General features: G+C 44.6%; 1 protein-coding gene across 1 annotated transcript in view; it reads left to right on the top strand.

The window, feature by feature from the left end:
- LOC123368201 overlaps positions 1-19,492 on the top strand; it is a 158,367-nt gene extending 138,875 nt beyond the window's left edge. The window contains exon 5 of the mRNA XM_045012786.1: positions 19,306-19,492. Coding sequence (XP_044868721.1) covers positions 19,306-19,492 — 187 coding nt within the window. The remainder of the gene's footprint in view (positions 1-19,305) is intronic.
- The last annotated feature ends 7,686 nt before the right edge of the window (positions 19,493-27,178 follow it).

The raw sequence follows: 27,178 nt of genomic DNA, 5'->3' as shown, positions 1-27,178 counted from the left end.
TCCCACCTATCCATCTCCTTACTCTAGAACCTATGTGTATTTTGAGGAGGATTCTGTCTGATATTCAGGGGGAAATTCTTATTAGGTTCTTAAAGACAATTTGGATGGAGAGTCCTCTGGAACTCCAGGGGTTATTCAGAGGGACAGTCCAACTGAAATTCCTCCCCAGAGTTTTTTGGCAACATTTGTCTCACCAGGTGAATTATTCACTCTCTTGGTTAGCTACCTTGCTCAGGTGTTCTGAGGTACTATAGAAAAGGGTGTTGTAAGCTTCCTGATGCCACTTAGCCTGCTTCCACTCCTGTTTGCACTACAGTGAATCTGGAATAACTGTATTAAAGTAAATGGGGGTGCACTGGCGCCAGTGAAAGGAAAATCAGGTCCTCTGGCTTCCTAAATGTGCCACCCAGTATGAATTGTGTCTCTAGGTTGCGGCTCAATACTGGTCAGGATTGGCACCTTGTAGCTCATGCTGAGAAAGGGGCAGTGAAGTAGCCCCAGGAGCAGAACAGAGACGGAATTGTGACTCTTGGAGTAATGTCTCTGAGAGCCACAGTTTGGTTCCTACTGCCCATTTACTCCACGGGGCAAGTAGCTGTGCCAGCCCTTTTCTGGGCAGAGTTTCCCTCCTTCTCTCCCCACCCCCATCTGAGCCAGTAGGGAGGGGAAAGGGAAGTAAACCAAGACTCTACCCACTCCAACCTCTTCCCTCCCACTCCCCATCCCCCTGTGTGGGAGGGGAAGAAATGGCCCTGCACTGGTAGCTCTTTCCACGCACACAGACCAGCACACTTCACTCCACCTTATGCTCCCTTATTTCCCTGTGTGGACACTTTAGGGGGCTGTCAATGGTAAGGACTGTGTGTGTGGGCTAGGGGGTTGCAGGATTGCGCCCACGCTTGGCAGCAAACGACTTGGCTCTGAAATACTATACGTGACTTACTGCGTGCAGAAGCCAACCCTTCTTTCTGCTTTTTCTGTTCTTGCGGAATATTGAACCTGGCCAATGGTCGTGCAGCCTCGAAGTGCACACATTTCCTGTCGCTTCCCTCTTGGCAGGTTTTGTCTGCAGACACTGGCTTCAGTACCCCATAATTACTTTTTCACATTTTTTAATATAGTAACACACGGCTGGGCTTGTGGGTAGGGAGCCAAGTGATGTCTTTAGGCCATGACAACTATAAATAACCAAAGGGATCATTTTATTTGGTTAGGGAAGGAAGAGTCTCTTTCTTAAGTAACAGCACTTACTGTACATACAAAATTCGGGAGCAAATAAAGATTCTTGTTTCTTTATAGAGGGGGAGATACCGATGAATTCAGCAAACCAAAAACATGCCTGCAATTTACATCTATCTGCAAAGTGCCTAATGCACTCTGAGTACAATACAGATGCTTTACAGTAACTTTGTTTGCATTTTAATTAGGGCCATTCTGCCGTTGTTACAAATTTTAAATAGTGTATATATATAAAATATGTACAGTGCCAAGCACAGTAGATGCAATCCATGATTGGGTTTTCTAGGCTCTGCCACAATTCAAATAATAAATAGCTCCTAATGGAATGCCTCTATGTAGCAAGATAGGACTTCCCAGGGCTGTTTCCTGTGACCATACATGTATGCACACACTTGATCCAGTTCCCGATTGCCCTGCATCATGTGCAGTCATTTACACCAGTGAAAAGTGGGTGTGAAACACTACCTAATCAGAATGGGAACAGTTTGCACTGTGGGATAAATGACTGCACAAGTTGCAGGGTAAAGGAGAATTGAGCCTCCTGTGTATTTAATTAAATCCTGCTTTGAAGTGACATACCCATGGCCTATTAACTGGATCTTCCATAGACAGCGTGTAGACTTGAACATAAACTCCTCCTGAATGAGAAGGAACGAGCATATGATGATAGCAATATATTTTCAGTGAGATGTTTGTGCACTGATAGCAGCTGGTATCATAAACAAAAGATTATGGAATATCTTTCTGTGCCACAGGGGCCAATATGCATAACTGCTGTACCAAGTTGTTTAAAAATGGCATTAACTATATAGAAAAAATAGCTGATTAGCCATAAAGCAAAAGCATTAACCATGGAGAAAAAATAGCCAATTCTGAGTTAAATTTGCCATCTTTGGGTTACAAAGTGCGGTCAAACTCCACTATGCCAATGACCAAATAGGTCAAGAGTATTTATTCCTGCTGAAAATTGAAACCGTGCCTGATTCTCTTTGGAGAATGTGCTCTTCTGGACATCAAACTGTTTATTCAGACAAGCACCTAACCTGAAGCACACCTATTGCAGAGGTAAAGTGCTATTTATTCAATTGCATTGTTACACAGAGGCTATAGCTGCATTATTTTCCTCAATAAATGGTGCTATCAGATAATTTCTTTAAAAAAAAAATCCTACAGTGCAGTGAATCTGATAGCGCGTATGTTTTGATGTGGTGCAGTGACAGCAACAATGTCTGTCAAGAAGAACAATGACAGATTAAATAGCAGGGTGCTCTTCTATCATGATGGGGCAGTTTCTGGGAAAAAGCTCGCATTGTTTTCTAGGCCAACACAAGGCTCTGTTGATTAAATGAACTGGCAGTAGAACAGCAAGTTCTTGTTAACCATCGATGCCAAAAAGCCCCTAACACAAACAATCCCTATTATAAATTAAGCCTTTTACAAACAATATTTCAAAAAAAAAATACTTGTCCGTTTTCCCTGCCATTATCCATTTTTGGGATGATTGCATGCTTCTGCTGGATAATGGCGCTTAGCCAAAGGCAAAAATGGAGTTTCAATAAGGCTCATTATGAAGTGAAAAGTTTTTCTATTCCTACCCTCTGAAAGGAAAAAGCTACTCACAGATAAATGTCTGATATAATTACATTGCTTTAGATAATCAGAAGCATTACTTCCGAAACGATAAGGACGTGTTTCTGCCCTTCCTTAATCACATAGGCCACTCTGAGTCTTTTAATAGGAAGTGGTGGCAGCTGTGAAGGCCACTTGATTGTTTGGAAGCTGCCGGAGTACTAGGCCACCATGCTGGTAAAAGTCAGAACATCAGTTATTAGGATCCCTGTTAGAGGAGGAAGTTTTCTCTGAAGGTGCTGGCCAGGCCAGGCAACTTTTCAAAGTACCGCTAGGCTGTTATGTTCCATTATAAAGCGTCCCCTCTTCCTATACAACTCTACAAATGACTTGTCCCTCCCTTGCATTAAAAGGCATTACAATGACTCTCTAAGATGACACATGAAATGGTGTGCTTTCAGTATTAGGGCTTGATCCTGCAAGATGCTGAGCAACCTCTGGGGTTTCAAGCACTGTTGACGCCCATTGAATTCAACAGGAGTTGAGTGACTCCCTGGGAAGCTGGGTGTCATTTGATACCTAGATCAGTGCTTCTCAAAGTTGGGCCGCCGCTTGTTCAGGGAAAGCTCCTGGCGGTCCGGGCCGGTTTGTTTACCTGTCGCATCCACAGGTTTTGCCGATCGCGGCTCCCACTGGCCGCGGTTTGCCGCTCCAAGCTAATGGGTGCTGCGGGAAGCAGCATTAGCTGAGGTGGGAGGGATAGCTCAGTGGTTTGAGCATTGGCTTGCTAAACCCAGGGTTGTGAGCTCAATCCTTGAAGAGGCCACTTAGGGATCTGGGGCAAAAATCTGTCAGGGGATTGGTCCTGCTTTGGACAGGGGGTTGGACTAGATGACCTCCTGAGGTTCCTTCCAACCCTGATAGTCTATGATTCTAAGAGAAAGGATGATCTTGTGGTCCAGGCACAGGACAAGGACTCAAGAAACATAGTTCAATTCCTGGCTGTGCCACAGACTTCCTGTATGATCTTGAGCCAGTCACTTGATCCCTGTGTATCTCAGTTCCCCATCTGTAAAATGGGTATGGAAACACTTCCTTTTTTTCCTATCTTTATCTATATGGTCCATTTAAATGGTAAGTGCAGCAAGGCAGGGACTATCTTTTGCCACATGTCTATATGGGGCCCTGATCTCAACTGGAGCCCCTAGGTACTACCATAATTTACTAACAACTTTCCTGTGATATATGGCTCATGTCATCCATTTCATCTCTACATGTGTGCACCATTTTCCTTTATATTCTTTCCCCCATCAGTACAGCATGAGTGTCACCAGCTGGGAGGAGGGGCAAATATTACTAGCTGGCTTGAGAACAAAGGTTCTGATTCATGAAAATACATTTTGAGGCAGCAAAAGCAATTTATTAGACCCATGGAGCAATTATGGTTAAATCACTGATTCTGGGATTTCATTACTACTATTATTATTAATAATAATAATTAATAAACCTTTTGCACATTTAATAATTTCTTTCATCTGAGATCTCAAGCTACTTTATGAACATTAATTAAAGCTTTGCAGCATCCTTGTGGGGCAGGTAAGTATGATTGTGCTGTGCCAGCTAACACTTAGTGGGTTTGGGCAGGCTAACTGACTTGTCCGGGTCACACAGCAAGTCAGTGGAACAGGTAGGAATGGGCACAGAAAGCTGCCATGACAGCTAGGGGTTACCCTTGCCCAGGGGAATCCCCAAGTGTCATTGAGCTGGTAAGAATGTAAGACGTGCTCGGGGATGACTCAGCTCTGTGGAGTGAAGGAGACTTTTGTCTGTAGGACCCCTGCTTTAGTTGTTGGAGAAGTGGGAAGGGGTGTGGTGAAGGGATGCTTTTATGTCTTAGGTAGTTAGACGTCACCCTGGACAATTGGATTCTATGCCCGCCACTGCCATAGAGTTCCTAGGTAATGGTGAGCAAGTAACTTAAACCACAGTCTTGAGAGGTTTCAGAGCGGTAGCCGTGTTAGTCTGTATCCGCACAAAGAACAGGAGTACTTGTAGCACCTTAGAGACTAACACGTTTATTTGAGCATAAGCTTTCGTGGGCACTAATTGTGTGTTCCTCATTTTCTGGTGACAAACTTGAGGCATTTGGGGTCTGATTTGCAGACTGCAACTAAGGTCAGTAGGAGCTGTGATTTGAACATATCATGTGCTATAAAATACTGAGTGTTCTGAAAAATCTGGCCCTAGGTATCTCCTCTTGGACACCCAAAATTAGTGGACACTTGACAGTATTGGCATCCATTCCCCATGTGTCAAACAGGGATAACAGTCCCAGCTTGCCTTGCAGAGCTGTTGTGAAGATAAATTCACTTATGTTAGTAAAACACTAACATACCATGGTGATGAGGACTTTTTTATGGTGCTTGAAGAAATTTATAATTCTGTATTCAGAGCAGGGTTTGGATGGTGTGCAACAAATAAGACCTGGGGCCACACGTTGCACAAGGAGGATAATAAGCAATGTCAAAGTTCTTCCCATTCATTGAGCACTGTCCATTCTGTGCACTGAATGAAGCAGGGATCCAGTGGAAAAAATAGTAGGTGATCATGTGATTAGAGATTGTCTCAAAATGCATATGCACAAGGGAGCTGGGCTACTTTAATTCTGGCTCCTGCTACCTTTTGAGTCCTTGACTTTGTAACTTTAATGCTCTTTTCCATTAATTTATTTGTGTGTAATATATGTAAAAGAGCTGAATACATGTACGTACATGTTGATAATAGTTAATACAGAATGCTGTCTACTGGCACATAATATGTAACATTGTTCATGAATTTGTAGTGCTATTAACGTTGTGTGAACTGCAAATGGCTTATGGATTACACAGCTTTCAAGAGTGAGAATTATTGCAGGCACACTTTTGTACCTGCTAGTAATTGTACCTACATTTTTGCAGCCACAGTGGATTATAGGCATAAAATTAGGCGTTGGACGTTTAACTACCTATTTGTACCTACAAATGAGTACAATTTTTAGTTACTACTGTTTGTGCCTGTGAAAACAGAGACTGGGTTGTGTCTTGGTTGCACAATCTGACTACAGTGGCTTGTTACCGAATGTCACGCAGGATGTCTGTGGCAGAGCCAGGAATATACCCTGTTCCTCCTTTGCCATAAACACAAAGCTATCCATTCTCCCTTTACTCTTTAGGTTGTCCCGTCATCCCAAGCCTATTACCTTTACTAATGAAGAGAGAGCAGAAGAAATTATTTCACATTTCTGATAACAACCTGGCAAGAAATGTCTCTGTTCCTAGGGCTGGGAACTGAGGGCTTTGCCCTAAGCCCACTGAAGTGAGTGGAAACGCTCTTGACTTCAGTGAGCTGAGGATCAGACCCTAAGCAAGATGCTCATTCTGACTGCATTTGGGGAGCTGGGCACAGTTACAGCAGGTGAGCTCAAGGCTAGAATGATGACCGTCTTGGAGAGTGGAGGGAAAACACATGCGGGTGGAGAGTTTGATTACGTAATGAGAAAGAAACACGGCGGAGAAGCATTGATTCATGGGCCAAGAACAGCACTTACACGGGCCTTATTCCAAAAAGCATCAGAGTGAGGGACAGGTGGTGGTTGGCCTAACACAGCGGAATGGGGGCTAAGACTCCAACCTTGTTAGGTTTCCCTGGACCTCAGGTCTAGGGGGGCGGGAGAGAACAGGGGCTGCATGAACTCCCAAGAGGTGGGTAGAGAGGTGGCAAAGAGAGCTGAGGATGGGGCAGTACCAAGAATCTCCTTCCCCTACATGCCAATGAGCAGAGAGGGATAGGGAGTGGGAAGACCCTTGGTTCCAACCCAACATGCCAGTCCAAAATGTTGAGCTGGTTGAAGGTGTGGGGAAGGACACTACTCACAGTAAATGGCAAATTACCTTCATGGAAAATAAGGGAGGAATTGTAACTCTGAGTCACTATTTCTCTAAGGGCTCCTCCTGATGTGGCACAGCTATGTGCTGCCCCTTACTACGGGCGTTGACCCAAAGACTCAGTCTAGATCGAAAGGAGGAAGAGAATCAAAGGAAAATCCTTAAATGGCAATTTTGTGTTGGAGCCTTATGGAAAAGCCTAGTAGGAGTGAAACCAGTAGGGTTCTGTAGAAATTCATGAGCATTCTATAGCAGTTAGTCAAAACCCCTATAAAAATTAAAAGACAATGATAGCCTTCCTTAGGTCTTTTGAACCATCCTATAGAAGGAAGATGATTTTGTAATAACCTTTATAGGATGGCCCAAAAAACCCTATAGAAAACAGATGGTTTTAAATCACTTGAATATTGTGTCCAATTCTGGTGTCGGCATTTTCAAAAGGACGTTGACAAACTGGAAAGGGGCCAGAAAAAAGCTACAAGCGTAATAAATGATGATAATGAGCAAGTTCCTCTTACAAAGCTAGTCCTTCTCTCTAGAAGGTTTTTGGCAAAAACTACCTAATTTTCAAACCACCTTTCTGCCTTGCAGTCCATAGTGTTAATTTTCTGATCTTCTCTTTGAACGAGATCCGCAGCAGCTCATATGGCTGACATTCAGGGCCGGCTAGGGAGATAATGTAGATGAAAGCAATGAGCATGAGATCGAAACTGCCCTGCATTTTGAAATGGTTTGCCTTTTTTAATTTGTACCTCTTCTCCTTTCACCCATACGTGATTGTGAGCAAGTCTCAACCAAGGAATTGCAGGTGCCATGGTTATCTTGCTATTTACTGCTTAATGCTGCTGCTACCAACTATTCAATACTAGGAAATGACTAATGATGTGGTGGAAATTATGAACCAGGATTAATAAAACTTGAAAAGGAGCAGTCTCGTCTGTTTGATCCTCTGAAGAGGAAGTATGTCTGTGTGCTAGTCTTTTCCCTGAGGTGGTGTTCTTATTAGTCTGTTCTGAGTTGGGAGCAAAGGAGATGGAGTTTGGAAACTGTTTAAAAAGAAGACATTAAAAGAGGACATGAAGCATTGCTCAAAATACTATTGACAGGTTCCTTCCTTGTGACGCCTTTCAAGAGACTGTTGTGAGTGAGGTGTTATTTTATAAACTCCAGCTTTCTTGGTTTGCAAACTTTTTCTGTAACTTAAAAAAGTTTTATGTTAATAGAATTTCAGACAGCTCTGTTGCCAAGGGGTGACTCCAACCCTATCAGCCTAAGCAAAACTGTTGCTAGTTCCACAGTTCTTTGCCAGTAAAAGCCCTGAATATTTTCAGAAACGCAGAGAGAATGAAAGGCTGAGTGGAAGGATGAGTGAAGAAATAACATGCAGGACATACAGGAGTTTAATTTGCACCCCTTAACCAGGACCCTAAAGGAGGGGGGAGCCAAACCTGTATCTTAAGGACTCATCTTCTGATCTCATGTTTTTTGTATTCCTGAAAGGCCATCTCTTATTGCTTGGGGAAATATGTCGTCACAGGACTTCTAGTAAGAGGCCAGACTTTCCAGACGGACCAAAGGTTAAGCTCACCCACCGTCAGCCCAGATTGAACCATGTTATCTGGGTATGCGACCTGTAACCCCCTGATTTGCTCAGAAAGATCTTTGTGGAGATGCTGTGGTGGAGCAACCTGGAACGGCAACCTTAAAGGTCCAGGTAAATGCAGAAGAAAGTGTGATCCCGTTGGGCCAGCACAACACCACAAAGGGCTGCAGCCCCTCCTTTCCCTAGGAAGCAGGGGACCAAAACTACTACAGGCTCTGCCAGCCCGACCAGCCAGGTGCCCTGGGAAAGCCCCCTAGCCAGTACAGGGCCAACCTGGCTACAACAACACTATATGGACCAGCAGCGTTATCTTGGTTTACTACTTCCATGTAATTGAGCCACCCTTTTTAGGACACTATCTCTTGTAGGGTTCGGGGGGGGGGGTTGGACACATTAAATGAGTTAAGTGGCCTTTCTGCGCAGATGTTCAAGTAATTCATGTTTCTTGTTTTCCCTTTAAACTAGACAGGTGGAAAATTCTTCTTAATTTCAACAAACTTGAGTTTAAAAGGATGTTTAAAACCTTACATTCAGTTCAAATATGAGCTAATATTTCAGATATGAATTAAGATAGGTACCCAACTGACAGGCAAAGCCTAGCTGAGCTTTTTGTCTCACATCGTAAATTCTCTCCTTTGCTATGAAAATGTAATAAAATATGGAGCATGGCAGATTTATAATTATCATGCTGCTGCTTTGTCAAGGGAACTATTTCATCCTTTTGTTTTAAGAGACAGTTTTTACTGTACTACATGCAACGAGTGCTTCCTCCAAGAAAGCAAAGTCCACAAGCCTCACATTAAGTTAAATATGATCTCAGCAACTCTTCATCAACTTGTTACACCGTCATCTCCTTGCTGCTAATAAATTTTAGGAGCTAAAAATTTATATGCAAATGTTTGACTCAAGCTAGCATTAAATTAAGATTATCTGTAGTTAGTGTTTACAGTAGATTCCCCACCCCAATTACATCATCCTCGTAGACAACTATGTTCAAGCTGCCTTTAACAGCCACGCTACAACACTAGCTAAGTAATCGTACATCTTCAAAGCAAGCACACATGACCCCCTGACCTCACATGTGCAGTATCCGTCACTCCTAACTATGGCCCCGATCCTGCAATCTGATCAAGCAGCAGACTCTGTGGACATATGAGGAGCCCTGTCAGGGTGACCAGACAGCAAGTGTAAAAAATCGGGACGGGGTGGGGGGTAATAGAAGCCTATATAAGAAAAAGCCCCCAAAATCAGGACTGTCCGTATAAAATCGGGACATCTGGTCACCCTAAGCCCTGTTCACTTCAGTGGCACTCCACGTGAGAAGGTAATAGGCCAGTGGCTAGGGCACTGAACCGAGACATAAGAGGATCTTTTACTCCTTGCTGTGCCAGACTGGGCATGTCACTTGACCGTCCCATCTTTTGTCTGTCTTGTCTCTTTAGACATCATCAACTTAAATTCTAGGGCCAAATCCTGCCCCCTTTATGGTGAGCAATGCTGTACTCAGCAGCCTTACTTCTGGAATGAGGTATTACTCGGTGTGAGTTGGGGTAGTGGAAACTGGTCCTTAGTGAATTGAAAAACATTACTTAGAAGTAGTTTCAAGAATTACACTTACCCCAGAGTCCCGTTGCCAGTTTTTGTAGCTTTAGAGTTAGTGTTTTTCTTTCACTTGGTGCTCTGGGAAAGACCCACACAAACAGGAAAGCCTGGCTTTCTATACCGGGAAATAAGCGAAATTGATTCAACATAAAGTGCTGTCAGTTGTGCAAAATGAACAGCGCCCCCCCCGCCATATCTTTCCCTTTATAGTCGTCTCTAGTCTTTGTGGTAACAGTAGTAGATACAAATTTCACGCAAGTGTGAGCTTTATGTTGGCACTGTCCCTTCGATACGTATGGCTGTTTCCCCTTCTGGCTGCCGAATTAATGAATGGTTCTGATACGGAGTCAGACATCTGAAATGGCTGCTACAGACAGCAGTGTGTTATTTGTTTGTGTTTTACTGTTTAATTTGGTCACGTTAGGAAGTTAACAAGGTATCGTCTGCAGTGATTTCCTGTATCTCTGGTTTAACTCAGGAATTGTATTGAATTCTGTATTATGTTTGCGTGCTTCCCTCCTCCCCCGCTCCCCTTCCTGGGCCCTACGCTGAAAAGCAAAGAGCGAGGAGATAATCTCCGGTATTTATAAACATTACGGATAAAATCTTACCCCCCTCCTCTATTTATTTATTTGGCGTATGCAGTCTGGTCAAGCCAAATCACAGCGTTCTTATCAACGATGTTCAAGGCACGAAGACCTCCAGGAAACTGAGTCATTTTGCAGTCCTCAACAATATGTGTCATGGTTTGTAGAGGACTGTCTCTAAAACACCGCTGAAATTCTGCTGCAGCACAAATTCCATGTCTGATATGAAACCAGTTCAGAAGGCTCCATTGCCTTTGCGATCAATCAAACCTGGGTTGATGGCGAATGGGGTCCGAGACAAGATGATTCTTTGTCACTTTCTTTGCAGATCGTGAAGCTTGTCACGTGTCCTCTACCATAAATCCCTCGCCTGGTAAACTTATCCACACCGGGCGACATGAGGGCAGTTGACTATGTGGTGCATTGAACAAGTCTTTAATTAGCGGTAGATATGGCATATCACGCAATTTCATCGCAAGCTTTGCTACACTTTCCTCTCTGCGAACACTGGGCAGAACAATATTGCAGAGAATCGGGAACTATGGTAGAGGAGTAGATTTAAGTGTGCCTGAAATAATATGCATGGTGGAATTAAGTTGTACATCAATCATCTTTGGGTGAGACGAGTGAGCTCGTACTGGAGCGCAGTACTCTCCTACTGAGCAACGGAGTGCCACAGCTGAAGAGCGTAATGTTTGGGCATTGGCTCCCCATGTCATTTGGGCCAGTTTTCTGAGCAGGTTGTTGTGCATTTTGACCTTAGTCGCTGTCTTTGTAAGATGGTCAGAATAGGTGAGAGTTCTGTCCAATGTGACGCCTAGATAGATTGGGTGTGAATCATGCTTTATTCGTTGTGTGAGGTTAACCCTAGCAGCAGAATGCTCTAAAGCAGTGGCTCTCAAACTGTGAGTTGAGACCCCAAAGTGGGTCCCGACCGCATTTTAATGAGGTTACCAGGGCTGGCTTAGACTTGCTGGGGCCTGGGCCGAAGCCAAAGCCGGAGGGTTTCAGCCCTGGGTGGCAGGGATCAGGTTACAGCCCCCCTGCCTGGGGTTGAAGCCTTGGGGCTTAACCTTGCCCCCCCCAGTGGTGGGGCTCAGGCTTCAGTCCCCCCTTCTGGGGTCTTGTAGTAATTTTTGTTGTCAGAAGGGGGTCGTGGTGCAGTGAGTTGAGAACTGCTGCTCTAAAGGCAGCAGAACTGGTGTGTTTCTGCTACATGGCCCTGATTCAGCAAAGCACATCCTTAAGTCCATCGTAGCTTTGTGGCCATTCACACTGCAGAGTCAACTCCTAGGGGACTCCCCCATACCCTCACCCAAGTGAAGTTTGTGGATTAGGACAGCATCAGTCCAGGAGAAATAAAGGTGGAACATACTATTATGGGAGATCTGTAAGCTTCTGTCTTTTGTTTTTACTTCCGTGCTGCTAAGAGGTTTTTAGATCTGCCTACATTATAACATCTCTGGGACAGGAACTAGCTTCTTTATTAATTGTCTGTACACTGTTTAGCATGATGGTGCCCTGAATCTTGATTGGGATTTCTACATGCTACTGTAATAAATAATTAATAATAATATCACAAGTAAATAGCAGGAAATTTCAAGAGACTAGACCTCGGCGGGGAGATTTAAATGATGATGATCTGGATGATTTTTTACTTCTGGAATGCAAATGAATTTATCTAAGTAATTTTTCCAGTGGACTGAAACAATTTGTGGTTCTCAAAAATGTCTGCTTATTATGTACCAGATTGTTATGTTTTGTACATTTTTCTGTGTCCCTTGTTGCTAAGAAAACATTTTCCATTTTTATTGCATCTATGAGAATGGTGTGATTTGCCTTAGGATTTTCCTCTATTCCTGTAACTACTAATGGGGAAAAGTTCTGTTGACTTTAATTCACGTTATTGCCTTTTAGTTCGTTACGTATTTGTAATTATGTTAATAGATCAATGTAATGATGATGATAAAAGTTAAAAGACCCATAATGGAAAATACCCAAAGAGAAGTTGGGAGCTACTGTTCTCGTGTGTCTTAGTTTCAAATGTTCACCAGGTATTTCTGGTTCGTCCCCCAAACTTTAGTTATAAAGGCATGCTCTTGTCCTCTCCGCTGGTGTTGCTGCTCTGTGAGGTGGCCGTGGTACCACCTATCTAAACAAGAAGTCCCAAAGACCAGAGCATTGTCAGTGCTGGCACCAACCCTGAGCAAACTATGTACTGCTACTTTTCTCCTCTGCCATTCAGCAAACCAGAAAAGATCATTTGAGGGAAAACAAAGGTGTTAAACATGGTAGGCCTGATCGGTGTGTTACTTAGGCCTGGTTTACACTACAGAGTTAGGTTGACGTAAGGCAGCTCCCTCCCCAGAAAATCTGACAGGCCTGTTAGGACTCTTACTGTTGACCCTAGAGCTTCTGCAGGCTGTATGTTTACACTATGCTATGCTATGCTATACTATACTAAAGCCTCCTCTAACTCAGCTGCTCCAATTCTAATTAGCTAACAGGGCACCACCTGGCACACTGGATTGCTCACTGGTGTAGCCCACACGGTTTCTGTGGGCCAATCAGGCCCTAATTCTCCTGAAGCAAGGGGTGGGCAAACTTTTTGGCCCGAGGGCCGCACCTGGGTATGGAAATTGTATGGCAGGCCATGAATGCTCATGAAATTGGTGGTTGGAGTGTGGGAGGGGGTGAGGGCTCCGGCTGAGGGTGCGGGCTCTGGGGTGGGGCCAGGAGTTCAGGGTATGGGAGGGGGATCCGGGCTGGGGCAGGGGCTTGAGGTGCAGGTGAGGTGAGGGCTCCGGCTGGGGATTGCGGGCTCTGGGGTGGGGATGGAGGGTTGGGGGTGCAGGAGGGTGCTCTGGGCTGGGACCGAGGGGTTTGGAGAGTGAGAGGGGGATCGGGGTTTAGGGTGCGGGAGGGGGTCGGGTTGCAGGCTCCGTGCAGTGCTTACCTCAAGCAGCTCCCGGAAGCAGCAGCATGTCCCCCCTCCAACTCCTATGCAGAGGTGCGGCCAGGCAGCTCTGCATGCTGCCCCATCCACAGATGCTGCCCCTGCAGCTTCCATTGGCCACGGTTCCCAACCAATGGGAGCTGTGGGGGCAGCATGTGGAGCCACCTGGCTGTCCCTACATGTAGGAGCCAGAGTGGGGACATGTCACTATTTCCGGGAGCCGTGCAGAGCCACGGCATGTATGGAGCAGGGCAAACCCCTGATCCCACTCCCTGGCTGGAGTGCCAGAGTGGGGCAAGCCCCGGACCCTGCTCACTGGTGGGAGCTCAAGGGCCAGATTAAAATGTCTGAAGGGCCAGATGTGGCCCCCGGGCCATAGTTTGCGGACCCCTGTCCTGAAGGATCATTGGCCCCAGGACAGCACCTATCTCCCATTGAAGATCTGGGCTTTTGTGCTCCTAAATCATGTAGGTACTTTTGATAACCCCACCCACATTGACTAATAGGGCCATGGAGGCAGGGGCGGCTCTAGGCCCCAGCACACCAAGTGCATGCTTGGGGCGGCAAGCCGCGGGGGGTGCTCTGCCGGTCGCCGCAAGGGTGGCAGGCAGGTTGCCTTCGGCGGCTTGCCTGCGGAGGATCCGCTGGTCTTGCAGCTTCGGTGGACCTCCCGCAGGTGTGCCTGCGGAGGGTCCTCTGGTCCCGCGGCTTCGGCGGACCTCCCGCAGGTGTGTCTGCGGAGGGTCCGCTGGTCCCGCGGCTTCGGACCTCCCGCAGGCACGCCTGTGGGAGGTCCGCCAAAGCCACGGGACCAGCGGACCCTCTGCAGGCAAGCCACCAAAGGCAGCCTGCCTGCCGTGCTTGGGGCGCAAAATCCCTAGAGCCGCCCCTGCATGGAGGAAAACATGCTGACTGAAGATCTGAAATTGAAAGCACTGTACCTTCACTGAGGAGAGCTTTCTTTTTATCCAGGGATACATACACGTTCCCAAGTGATGAGAAAGAACATGTCTCATCCCAGAGTGAACTCTAAATGGTCTACAAAGTTAGAATTCAATTATTTTCAGGAAGTGTTATACCGTTTGATGTAAAAGAAACCTGGTGTTTTCAGTTATTCAGCAAGCGTATGGTACATTGCTGTGCATTTACACCATCTGTTGCACAAATGTCTGGGCTGGTGGACATCAGGGACATTAGTGCTGAAGTACCATTTATAAGACAAATATTGGCTCAACAGGTCAAAGGGCACATCAACAAAGGGCAAGGATAACGAGGCATCCAGGGCTAGTAGTAAGTACATGGAGCTATGCCAGCATCCCCTAGTCACAGAAGACAATTCTATACTTAAAGGACTGCATGGGGTAGCTAATTTCTACATTCTAGAAGTTTTCTTCCTAATTTATAAGGAACTAGTGAAAAAGTAGTTATCACAGTAATTAATACAGACCTGGGTGAGTATATGAGAATTTTAGACCAAGTCGCAAATATCAGCATCAAAGACAAGAGAGCCAAAATAGCTTCTGCTGATCCTCCTGACAACATGGGATTGGCTTAGCCAATCAAAGAACCTGAACTAACACTGTACGCAATAAACCATGTGGCCAGTCCCAACCATCCCAGCTTGAAATCTGCACTGAATTTTCTGCAGCCATAAGGACAGTAAGTAAATGTGTCAAGTATCAGAGGGGGAGCCATGTTAGTCTGGATCTGTAAAAGCAGCAAAGAGTCCTGTGGCACCTTATAGACTAACAGACGTTTGGGAGCATGAGCTTTCGTGGGTGAATGCCCACTTCGTCGGATGCATGTAAATGTGTTGTGTCCAAATTCATACTTGTTCCAGTTAATATGGATTCACCTTCCTTTGTCTTCAGGAACACCTTTCAGCTGAGTGAGAGCGTATTTGGAGGTGGCTCACACACAGGGAGTGCTGGGCACCAGCAGCTGCTATTTCTACTTCCCATCAATAGAACGGGGATAGTGATATTGACAGGTCCCCCAGTTTACCAGTTGCACCTTAGATCACAGCTCCGCTTAACACATGGCACTCAGATTTGTTTATAGTGAACGCAAGAAGTTTATTTAACAAGGACCAGAGATTCAAGAAGAGACAAGTAGAAATAATGGAAACAAATGGTTACGTATAAAATGAAATCATAAGTGCTTTCTAGACCCTAAACTTAATTAACAAGACACGCCTCTAATAAAGTTTAGCTCATCCCAGGGTCTTTCCAGTATTTTTCAGCCAAGTCTGGCTTTGATCCTTTTTTCATGAAGCAAACACACTGTCAGTATACTTCCTAGTTGAAGGATGCAGAATGAAACACACTGTCAGTTTACCTCCTAGTTGAAGGATGCAGAATGAGTCCCTGTACCTATGGCTGTAGTCCAAATATCTATTGTCTCCACTTGCAAACAGGACTCTCTCCTGGTGGTTTATTTCTTCCTGTAATTTTCCTCTATTGAGGATTTTACAATCCCTTCCTTAACATTCAGCTCAAACCGTAAATGAGTGTCTGTTGTGAACCATACAATTTAAATATATCCAGCCAGATAGATAAATATCTCTTGCCTGAAAGAAACTTGTGTATCATGTTCTGGTGACCAGCTCCAATTCACGGACCTTAAGAACATAATTTCAGTATATAAACATAGCTTCTTACAGATAATCACTGTAAGATGTCTGTACGGATAATGATGACCAGTGTTAAATAGGCTTCAGTAGAGATGTATCTTGACATTCTTTGGCGAACTAGTATGAAGATATCAGACCCAGGAGATCCCTGTAACCCTTATGTACGACAGTGCCCTCTTCCCGTTGGCTCCAAAAAAGGTCCCTGGTCACAATATCTCAGCTTTTGCTCACTGTTTATTTCATTTTATTTGTGGATATTTCACACAGCTCAGTGGTGGTTAGAATGCTGGTGGCCAACAGCTACGGGATATAAGTTGTATATTGCAGTGGTATTTGTAACAAAACCTGTGTTTGTTTTCTGTTCAAACTAACCCAGTGGATCCACTTGGCTCTTGGCTATTTAGTGTCAAAGGACTAAACGCAACTGTTCTTCCTTTCTTGTCTGCTGCATGTCCTGGGGCTGGGCCAAATATCTACCTAAAGTGACTCTACTGAGTTCAACAGAGGGTGTGACTGCGATAACATCGATCCAATATTTCTGGCAACAAAATTAAACATGAGGAACTTGTTCAGTTTGTTTGAGCAACAGTTGGCGGCTAATTTGTTAGTGATCATGTGCCAGTTAGTTGGTTGCTAGCGATCTGAATGGCTGATGGTTATTGGCAATTCAGCTAATGACTTGCTGACTATCTAAACAGCCACCTAACTGCCTGCTGGTTATTTGAGCAACTTGCTAGTCTTTCTAGTGGCCAACCAAATCAATAACCTTCTGGTTATTCACAAAAGATTTGTATACACTAGGAAAATGTGCTGAACATGCCTTTTTATTAACATGGTTTTAAACACTAGTAAGCACCTAGTGTAGACAGGGTCATGTTTCCAAAACATGGAAGCTGGTCATGACTAGGATGCTAAGGAATAATTTAAGGCTATTATGTAACTTTGCTGGGACTTTGAGAGGCTGTTACAGGGTGGAGAGAATCCAGGTGCAGATGCTTCTAATGGAGCTACCTTAAGCTAAATACCTTTCTCGTGGAGTCCCCTAAAATTGCCAAGGTGGACACTATGTGAGCCCTCCCCCTGGGCCAATGTGTTTCTATTCTACTTGGCTTGGGATTAGGGTCATTCATGGAGCATCTCCTTCTATGTGGATCTATAGGGCACAATCTGACCCCAAGGTCTTACTGAGGCAAACCTCCCTTTGAAGTCTATGGGAATTTTGCCTGAGTAAGGAGATCTGAATTTGGCCTAACAGAATCATTAATATGCGTGCACACACCCAAAACATCCACACACAGATACAGATATGTATAAAATAGAATGGTAAAAGTACAGAGTAAATCATTCTGACTGTATGGAGCATTGCGTTATAGCTAGGATGCTGTAAAACCCAGTGACAAAATTAAGTACAGCTGCACAATAGGCAATTAAACTGGCTTCCACATGCCTGTAATTGAGTTAGCTCTCTTTAATGCTCATTTAAGCATTCTTTCTCTTTTATAGGACTGTAATAGTATGAACCCATTCTTTTTTTTTTTTTTTGGCTTCTCCTTCCAGTCTCCAGCAATGTTCTGTTTAATGCTCTACCTATATTTTATTACTCATTGAAGCCAAACTCCTCTGAGCCTCCATTCCCAGAAACAGGGAACTTCTTGGTGGGACAGGATGGAAGACTCCTGGTCATGGAGTAGGACCAGAGCCACTCTACATTAGTTATACCAGCCTAATGACTGGAGTAATGCCTGTGGGGACAGAGGATAGGAACTTGGCAGATTCCCCTCACCTCATTTCTGCCTCAACACCGCCTTGTGAGGTGAAGCCAGTTGTAGGGTTTAAGGCCCGACAGGATCACAGATCATCTAGTTTGACCTCCAGTATATCACAGCACACCAACACCGCCCAGCACCTGCACACTAACCCAACAGCCCAAATTAGACTAAAATATTACCGCCCACAGGAAACTAAGCTATTATGTGCCACAGGCAGAGAATAGGAAGAACCAGGGTGCACACTGCCCAAGGCCTCTGCAATGCAAAGGAATTCATTAAGTGAAATACACCCAGATAATCCTGGTGAATGACCCGCACTCCATGCAGCAGAGGAAGGCAAAAAAACACCAAGGTCATTGCCAGTCTGGCTTGGGGGGAAATTACTTCCCAGCCCCATGTATGATGATCGGTTAGATCCTGAGCATGTGAGCAAGAACCAGCCAGCCAAGCACGTGACAGAGAGACTGCTCGGTGCCATCTCGGAGTTCTGGTCCCGTCCCGTGTTCCGTCACCAGTCATTGCCATCTCTGATGTGTCAGAGGAAGGAGACCAAACCCCGCCCCCCTCACAAGACAAGGGGAGGGAGGAATCGCTTCCTGACCCCTGTATGTGACCAGCTGAAGCTCTGAAGATGAACTCTAGGAACATATGCCATAAACTGGAAGGGATCCCAGGGCACCGAGCCCTCTCCCCACCTTCACAAGCAATCTCATCGTACAATTCCACTCATAAATGTGTTGAGCTGTCTCTCAAAACTAATTAAGATCAGAATCCAGGCACCCCAACAGGAGAACAGGGGGTCTGAACCTAAAAAAATAAGCAATTGAATCAACTGGTTGTATTAGGGTTACCATATGTCCAGGTTTTCCCTCTTTGCCTCTTTTTTTTTTGAGCCTCTGTCCTCTGTCTAGGTGGATTTTTCAAATAACAGGCAAAGCCTGGGATTTTTTCAAAGCAGACACAGCAGTTCAGAAAGAGCTCCAATTGGTCTGTTTCCTGATTGGTCCATTCCCCACAGCCATAGCTGCTGGATCCTGCCCGCCCAGGCCCTGGCTTCCAGTCCTGGGGAGGGGTCCTGCAGGGGAGGTGCTGTGACTGATGGTTGTTGCTGCGTGACGGGCTTGTGTCAGTCCCAGTCCCACCCCCGCCCCACACACCTCCAGTGAGTACCGCCTCCAACTCTCCCAACTGTACCCCCTCAGCTATCCCCCCGCCCCGCAGTGTCCTCTTTTTTAGGAACCTGAAGTATGGTAACCCTATGCACTGTGTTTGTGTATACAAATATGTCAGGTAAGGTTTTTTATGAGTGCTTGTCATGTTGTAGACTTGATGGTCATTATGAGATATGCATACAGATTGTGGTTAGCAATTTATTAATTTGTGTAGATATAAAACTGTGTTCATAATTTTTGCCGCAACATTCAGCTTCACCTCACTACAAGGAGATGGTCAGGCAGGCAGAGAGGAGCTGCGTTCCCAACCCAATAAAACTAGTTCCAACCACCTAGCATTGTGCAACCCAGAAAAAGATAAGCGATCGTCCATTAAAATTAATGGGAAAACACTGAAACAGCTTGAAACTGAAAAGAAAACCCCAGTCTTAGAAAACTAAGAAAGGAGGGAATTTCCTTCACCATGAATCACCATAGTCAGAGAGAAAGACGCCCCCACCCCACAAACCCTGTTAAAGGTAAAGGGGTTTGAAGTGAAAGCTATCCAATCCTGAGGGACAGTCTTGAAGGTAGGGGGCTGTCTGTGAATACTGGATTCCCCCGTAAGTCCAGGGGAGGTATGCTGGGAAACTGAGCAAAGGCAGTAGGTAACTTATATTAGAAAAGGGGGTTTTATCTAATGTATAAATATAAAACCAGAGGTTGCATCTTTATGTTTATTTTCTGTGTAACTTGCGTATGTTTGCTTTCCTTACAATTTCATCTTTGACTCTGCGATTTTTCCATTAAATAAACCTTTTGTTTATTTTTACCGTAAACTGGTCTCTATCACGCACGCTATGTGGAAAGTATCCCCCCAAGGGAACTGATAACCGGGGGCAGGTTTCATGGGCGATGAACCGGGGGGAAGAATTCAAGAGCCTGATGGTTAAGAATTCAGGGTAGACGGATTTGGGGAGACTCAGGACCGGAAGGACTGTTGAAGTCACCCTGCAAGGAGTAACTAGGCTGGTAGAAGTCAGGGTGGGACCTCAATGCTTGTGGGCTAATTACTGGTGTCAAGGCTCTGAACTAGAGCAGCACAGCATTAAGGCACCCAAAGTTATAAGGCAGGTGGTGAGAGAACCCCTTATTAGTTTGGGTGATTGATCCCCAAACATCACAAGTTGTTTGCCCCCACAACTCCTATTGGGAGGCTGTTCTAGAACTTCACTCCTATTATGGTTAGAAACATTCTTCTAGTTGCCGGCCTTAATTTGTTCATGGCCATTTTATACCTGTTTATGCTTGTGGGTAGCTGGTAGTAGCAGCATAAGCTGCTCTACTTCAGGGTATGGTGGTCTCTGCCCAGGAGAGCCTCAGGTCCAGCTGACCCCAGTAGGAAGTACCCGATAAGGGCCCCTGCTCAGGTTAACAAGCAAAGGCCAACAATGGACTCAGCAGATGAGGGCCAGATTACCTAATGGTGGTGAAGGTGGATGAGCTTTTACTGTAGATGCATAGGGCAGAAAAAGAGCTAGATCTTCATAATGGTCACCCATGCCTTCAGGAACCAATGGCATCTGGCAGAAGAGTTCCTAGGATGAGGGATGGTGTCCCAAAAATAACCTCCCTCTACATCTCCCCACTTCCAGCGAGGCAGAAACAAAGGGCCAACCAGCCATGACAGTCCATCACAATAGCACCAGGGTTAAAACCCCTGTTTCTACTGACTTCAGTAGGAGGGGAGTGTTCTGCATGCATAGGATGGGCACAATCCAACCCCGCATAAGGAAAACACAGCCCCACAGACCCCCAACTTCCTTGAAGTCCAAACCAGATCTTAGAGGTGTGTTCCTTGTCGCCATATGGAATATGTTAACACCGAGTGGCAGTGGGTACAAGACAGCTCTAGTCAATGAACTCACCAGATCATAATCACTAGCACCATTGAGGCCCATCTGTCACAAAGCAATCAAGTCACTGTAGAAGGAGCAACTTTCTTCCTCTTTAGTGGTCTACATTGAACTCTACACTGCATGGCACTTTGTTATTAGACAACCTCTAGCACAGACTTTAATGACTCTGTACTCCGCTCCAACATTGTCGGGATCACTTATCTGTCACTGTGGCCTACGTGCCAACAGAAAACACATCACTTGCAGAAGAGGGCACCACCACCAGCTAGCACCAAAATCCAGTCAACTTTGCCACATGACACACTGCTATTGCTTGGAGATTTCAATGCCGTGACTGGTTGCAATCAGCCTTTGTATGGAACCGTGATATGTCCTTTGGCATGGGTTCCCCAAATGATACCGCCACCCAGCTTTTGACATTGTGTGCTGCTGATGGCTTGTTTGTCATGGGCCCCTGGTTTAGGTGCCTTGACCACTGTAGCAGGACCTGGATTTCAAACAACGGATGTGCTATGAAGGAAATTGACCACATCCCCATCAGAAATCTCTCTGGGTCTTTGGTAGCACAGAAGCACCAGCAAATTGAGACAATTGACTAGTTGTTGCTTAGCTCTCGCTGCATTTTCCAGCTGTCCACCAACAGTACAATGTCAAGCATCAGTCTGAAGATCCGGTTGAAGCCATGAATGTAGTCCTCTTTGAAAGAGGACTATATTAACACAAACTTTTAGTTTGTGCCAGCAGTGTCCACCTGGGGCACAACACTTTGGCAGGCTCTACAATTCACACTTCCATAGTCCACACTGTGGCAGGGTGTAGACAAATCCTTAATATGGAGTCCCCAAGCATATAGATCTGTCTCTTCCTGGTGTTGGTATGAATCTGTCTTATGTTCTCTCTTGCAGTCCCATGTATGTCATCTTCATTTTTCCTTGGGCTCCAGTCCCTAGCTGTCTCCATTGTTTCTTCCTCTCTTCTGCAGCGACTGGCTGTGACCTAGGATCCTCTTAATGCCAACTGGCAAGAGGGTGCAGAATGGCTACAGGGAACTCTTGGGTCTGACATGTACATTTTAGTTCACCAAAGAGTATCATGTGAGGTCTCAAATAAAAGCCAGTGTCACACTGATCATCAGTATTGTTGTGAAATGTGTGTACAGGTACTATGTAAGGAATTATGTATACATGCTGAAAATGATATGTTCTTAATGTCTTTGGGGCTTAGTTACCAGCAATGGTGAAACACAGGTTTTCTGTCAGACAAGACATGTTTATTCATCTATGTGTAAACTGAGTGTTGTCTTCTTCACAATGAGTTTCCTATTATCAATATGAACTGAATGCAAATGCATTATTGTAAGAACCTCAGAAATAAACTAATAGGAAGATAAAAGTCGGGGGAGGGGAAGATAAGCTTATCTTGAGGTGCCCTTCCAAGGTTTGTTCCACTATATGCAGTGGGCAAAGAAGTCACACAGGCATCCTTCACTGAGGAAGTGAAAGGACAGTGATTTTGCTTCATGAAAAAGGGGTCTTAGACAGGTTTGGTTGAAAATGTTGGCAAGATCTTTGGGTGAGATAAACTTCTTTGGATAAGAGGGTAACATGGCTACCACTCTGAAATCTAGAAAGAGTGTTATAAATGTGCTTTATATTTAACCAATGATTTCCAATATTCTTTCTTACTATTGCTTAAATCTCTATCCTTTGATGATAAACTTTTATTCTTGTTTTCACTATAAATATATCTCAGTGCTGTGGTGTTAAACAAAGAGATGGTCCTGAGTTGAATCTTACAAGCAGGTTTGTACTGTTCCTTTGGGAACATCAGGCCTCATAATTCTGTGACTATTCAGTGGATAAGGGGCTGGCGACTGCGGGGAGTGCTCTGAGGTCTTGGGGGTAGGCATGTGCCTATCGCAACCCTGTACAGAGGGAGGCCTGCAGGGGCCTGGAAGGCAGTGCTTGTGCTGCTAGAGGCTGGTGATTTCAGGGAGCTGATCCAGAGCAGGCACAGACAAGATTGCTTCACACTAAGGCAGGTGGTGGTGACATGCTTTATAACCCTGGACTCCCCTGGGGAGCACCACAGTGGTGTAGTCAGCAGGATTTATACCCAGTTTCCTGGCTAGCTAAGGATCGCACTCCAAGTACTTGTAAACTAGTTTCTGAGAGATTCACCAGTGAGAAGGTTGGGAATAGATAAAAAAGGATAGCTTGTTATTTTCCAGTGATTTATTGTGGATAAAGGAAATAAAACAAAGGAAAGTATAAGATGAGTAAGCAGGAGAGATGGCAAAGAGATCCACCAAAGGGACCGAGCGCAGGGGTGGACCGAGCTTGGAAGATGAACACAACAGTTCTAAGTGAAGCAGCCATGAAATTCAAACTATCTCAGGTGGAGGTTCAAAAGATGGAGATAGCGGAGCAGACCAAAAGGCTGGGAATAGAAGCTGAGAAGCAAAAGCTGGAAGCAGAGAAGCAGAAACTGGCAGCCAAAATAGCAGCATGCTAGAGAGCCCTGTAGCTGGAAGACAAAAGGTGTGAGGCCTGAGAAGCAGAAGCCCACCAAAAAGAGAAGTGTTTCCAACTCCAAACCTCCAAAAATCATGAGTTTGTCCTAAAAGCAATGGGATTTAAAAATAATATATTTTGGGTTCTTTTTCTTTCATAGATTTATAGAATTTAAGACCAGAAGGACCTATTAGTCTCCTAATCTGACCTCCTGTATAACACAGGATTTAGAATTTCACCACGATTCCTGTGTCAAGTCTAATAATGTGTGGTTCAGCTAGAGCTTATCTTTTAGAAGGAGCCATCCAATCTTGATTTAGAGAACTCAAATTCAGAAAATGCACCATATCTGTAAGATAGTTGTTTCAATGGTTAATTACCCTCACCGTTAAAAAATTGCCTGCTGATTTTTAAGCCTTTAAGGTTCATGTTTTCAAACTCTCATAATTGTTGAGAACTATTTTTTTTTAAACAGGAAAACTGAGATTCTCATGTAAATCACGTGATGCCAGGAGTTGGGGTTGTGACAGAACATACCCCTGTGTCCACATCCTACACACTATTGTAATAATCTTTGCACAGAGTATGCCTTGTAAGGTATCATTTCAAAATTAATAATTTGCTGATCATTATTATCCTGATACAATATGTGTGGCAACATTGTATGTCAAGTTATAAGATTTCACTGTATATTGTTATTAACACAAGTTCCAAACTGAGGTTGGCAAACAGGTCTGTCTCAAACAAAAGAATGTGTGCTTTGATTGATTTGCATTTAAGCAGTAAACAGAGTCATCAAGCAGGAAGGGGAAACAAAGGCCACTCAAACAGGCGAGGAAAAAGCAGCAGGGAACATCCTTCCCCATAGACCATTTGTCTTCTGGTTCTAATTGGAAATGTTTTTCAAGAGGGGGACTGAAACTATAAAAAGGAGGGACAAGAGCCCCAAAGCACCCCCCCGCCCTGCCCATTGTATTCAAGATACCAGAAGTGATAAAGGAAGCATTTGTTGAATTCTAGGTGAAGGGGTTCTGCCTTAAGAAGTTTGATCAGTAAGACTGCTGAAAACATGTGCTGAGAAAACTTCACTTTGAATTTAATGTAGTTTAAGTTAGACACCAGTTGCATTTTATCTTTATTTTTCTTGTAACCATTTCTGATTTTTATGCCTTGTTACTTGTACTCCCTTAAAATCTATCTTTTTGTAGCTAATGAACTTGTTTTATTGTTTTATCTAATCCAGTGTATTTAAATTGAAGTGTGTGGGAAATGCCATTTGGGGTGGCAAGTTGGGTGCATATTATTTCTATTAAAGAAATAACGGACTTTATATAAACTTGTATTGTCCAGGAGAGGGCTGGGCAGTACAGGACACACACTTCTGGGGGAAAATCTAAGACTTGGAGTGTGTTGGGGACCTTCTGTAGTATAACCAAGGCTGGTAGGACCTAAGCTGTGACTGGCTGGCTGCAGCACACATGCAGACATAGCTGGGAGTGACTTGCATGCTGGAGGCTGTTGGTGAGCAGTCCAGGCTGGAGGCTACTGCAGCCAAGCATTGTGAAGGGCACCTCAGGTTAGAGCACAGGGGTGACGCATTTACTCATTAGCCTGGATTATGCACTGGTGTGTCACAAAGGAAAACATCAAATATTGTGAGACAAGTGATAAAATTGATAGAGTCGGCAGAACAGGTATTGCCAGCTTACCCACTCAAACCAAGATGAGGAAAGGAGTCTGGTTCTGATTTACTCAGGGTTAGCTGATTGTTTACCTTTTTTTTTTTTTTGGAAGAATTAATGCTCCGTCAATCCAAGGAACTGTATCTATGTGGCAATAACAGTAAAATGGATTTTTTTCATTGATTAAAATATTGTTCTAAAGTTCTCTTGGTCCCTAGTGACAATGAGTACATCTGCCTCTATGTTGAGAAGAAGACAGAGATGAATTTGGATACAAGTGAGAACTCAAACTGTCTCGGTGGCCTGTTTTGTGGAGACAATTAAAATCTTGGTATGGGAAGTTGTACAGGTCCTTGTGCTCTTGAAAGGGTGCCAGAATTCCATGTCTGCTTAGTGCACCCACATGGACTGGAAAGGGATTGCTGTGCCACATAATATGTCCAAGTTACTATTATAGAATATCAGGGTGGGAAGGGACCTCAGGAGGTCATGTAGTCCAACTCCCTGCTCAAAGCAGGACCAATCCCCAGACAGATTTTTGCCCCAGCTCCCTAAATGGCCCCCTCAAGGATTGAATTCACACCTTTATGTTTAGCAGGCCAATGCTCAAACCACTGAGCTATCCCTTCTCCCACCCAAAATGACTAGATGCCAGACTGGACTTTTTTCATTTCCATGTGTTTGTAAATTAAAGAATATGCATTAAATGAATTTTCAGTGGGTGAGCATCCAAATGACAGTTTGATATGGGTAACCAGGCTTCAGAGAGTCATACCAGCACTGAAGGATTTTCTATTTAAAATGGGTGCGCATCCTTAACTATGAATCTGATCAAACTTTCCTTTACGTAAAGAATCCCCTTTATATAACTCTTTTTTCTTTGTTCTGCAAATTAAGCAATTGTCATTTTAATGATCAAAGGATCACATTTTGCAGATTTGTCTACAGTTGATTACTCCTGTTTGCTGCTTTGATGTATTCTGATCTCTCTCATTCTTGTTTCAGATTTTTGGGGAAAAAAAACAAATATTGCCATTTCTGCTGTCAGACAACCTGTGACTATGACTATGTTTTTTCCACCAAATGTCTTTTCCACCAAACCCAATAGCATTACCTGGCTCTGATTCATGCAAGAACACAGTATAAATAAGGCGCTGGATTGTCCCCAGCCCACAGGGGATCCACTGCAACACCCAGATTCTCTTTCCAGGGAGAGTTTTATTTCCCAAACATCGGCAAAATGCAAAAAGCAGTTCTTCCACCCATCTGGGCTCCAGCTGCAGGGGGATTTCCCCCTTTAAGTCCTTCCTGCTTCAGGGTCTGTTACAGGATCCTTCTTGTCCTCTTTTCACTGAGCACCCGCTCCCTCCCCAGAGCTTTCTCCTTGGAGACCCCTTTTCCCCAGCAGGTTCCCAATGTCTCCCCCCAACCCCCGGGGATCTTCCTCACTGACAGCCTGGCTCTTCATAACCCCAGGTGCTGCCCCACTGCCCCACCCTCTTAATTGGCCAAACCGGGAGCAACCATTCTAGCCTGAGGCACTAGGCCTGCTTCATTTAAAGGGGCCAGCCACCCTGTGAGAGACAGTCTGAGTAGATACTGTGTTTGGATACTGCTGCTGCATTTCTTGTGACAGAGTTTGCTAAGATATGATCAGCGAGGGGGCCTTGTGCACAGATGAAACAGGAAGAGGGGTAGTGTATTCTTGCCCATGGGAAATCAGTAAGAACCAAGCTTATAAGTCACTAATGATGCTCTATGGGCAGAACACTGTAGTTTCCCCTAGTCACAGAAGACAATTCTATACTTAAAGGACAACATGGTGTATCTAATTTATACTGTCAGCTCCCTTGTATCGCCCATATGGAAATGAAGAGCAAAGAAGCACATGTGCAAGGAATCTGCAAACCTTATGAGTTTTCTTCCTGTTTCCATCCAAAGAGCATCCCCCCCAATAACGTTTCTGGTTTAATCTGGAAAGACTGTAGCTAACATTTAGACCATGCTAATTAGAGCTATGAGCTTTTGATGGT

This window comes from Mauremys mutica, chromosome 4, assembly GCF_020497125.1.
Source record: "Mauremys mutica isolate MM-2020 ecotype Southern chromosome 4, ASM2049712v1, whole genome shotgun sequence".
In the NCBI taxonomy this organism is placed as follows: domain Eukaryota; kingdom Metazoa; phylum Chordata; order Testudines; family Geoemydidae; genus Mauremys; species Mauremys mutica.
This window is presented reverse-complemented; position numbering and strand designations above follow the sequence as displayed.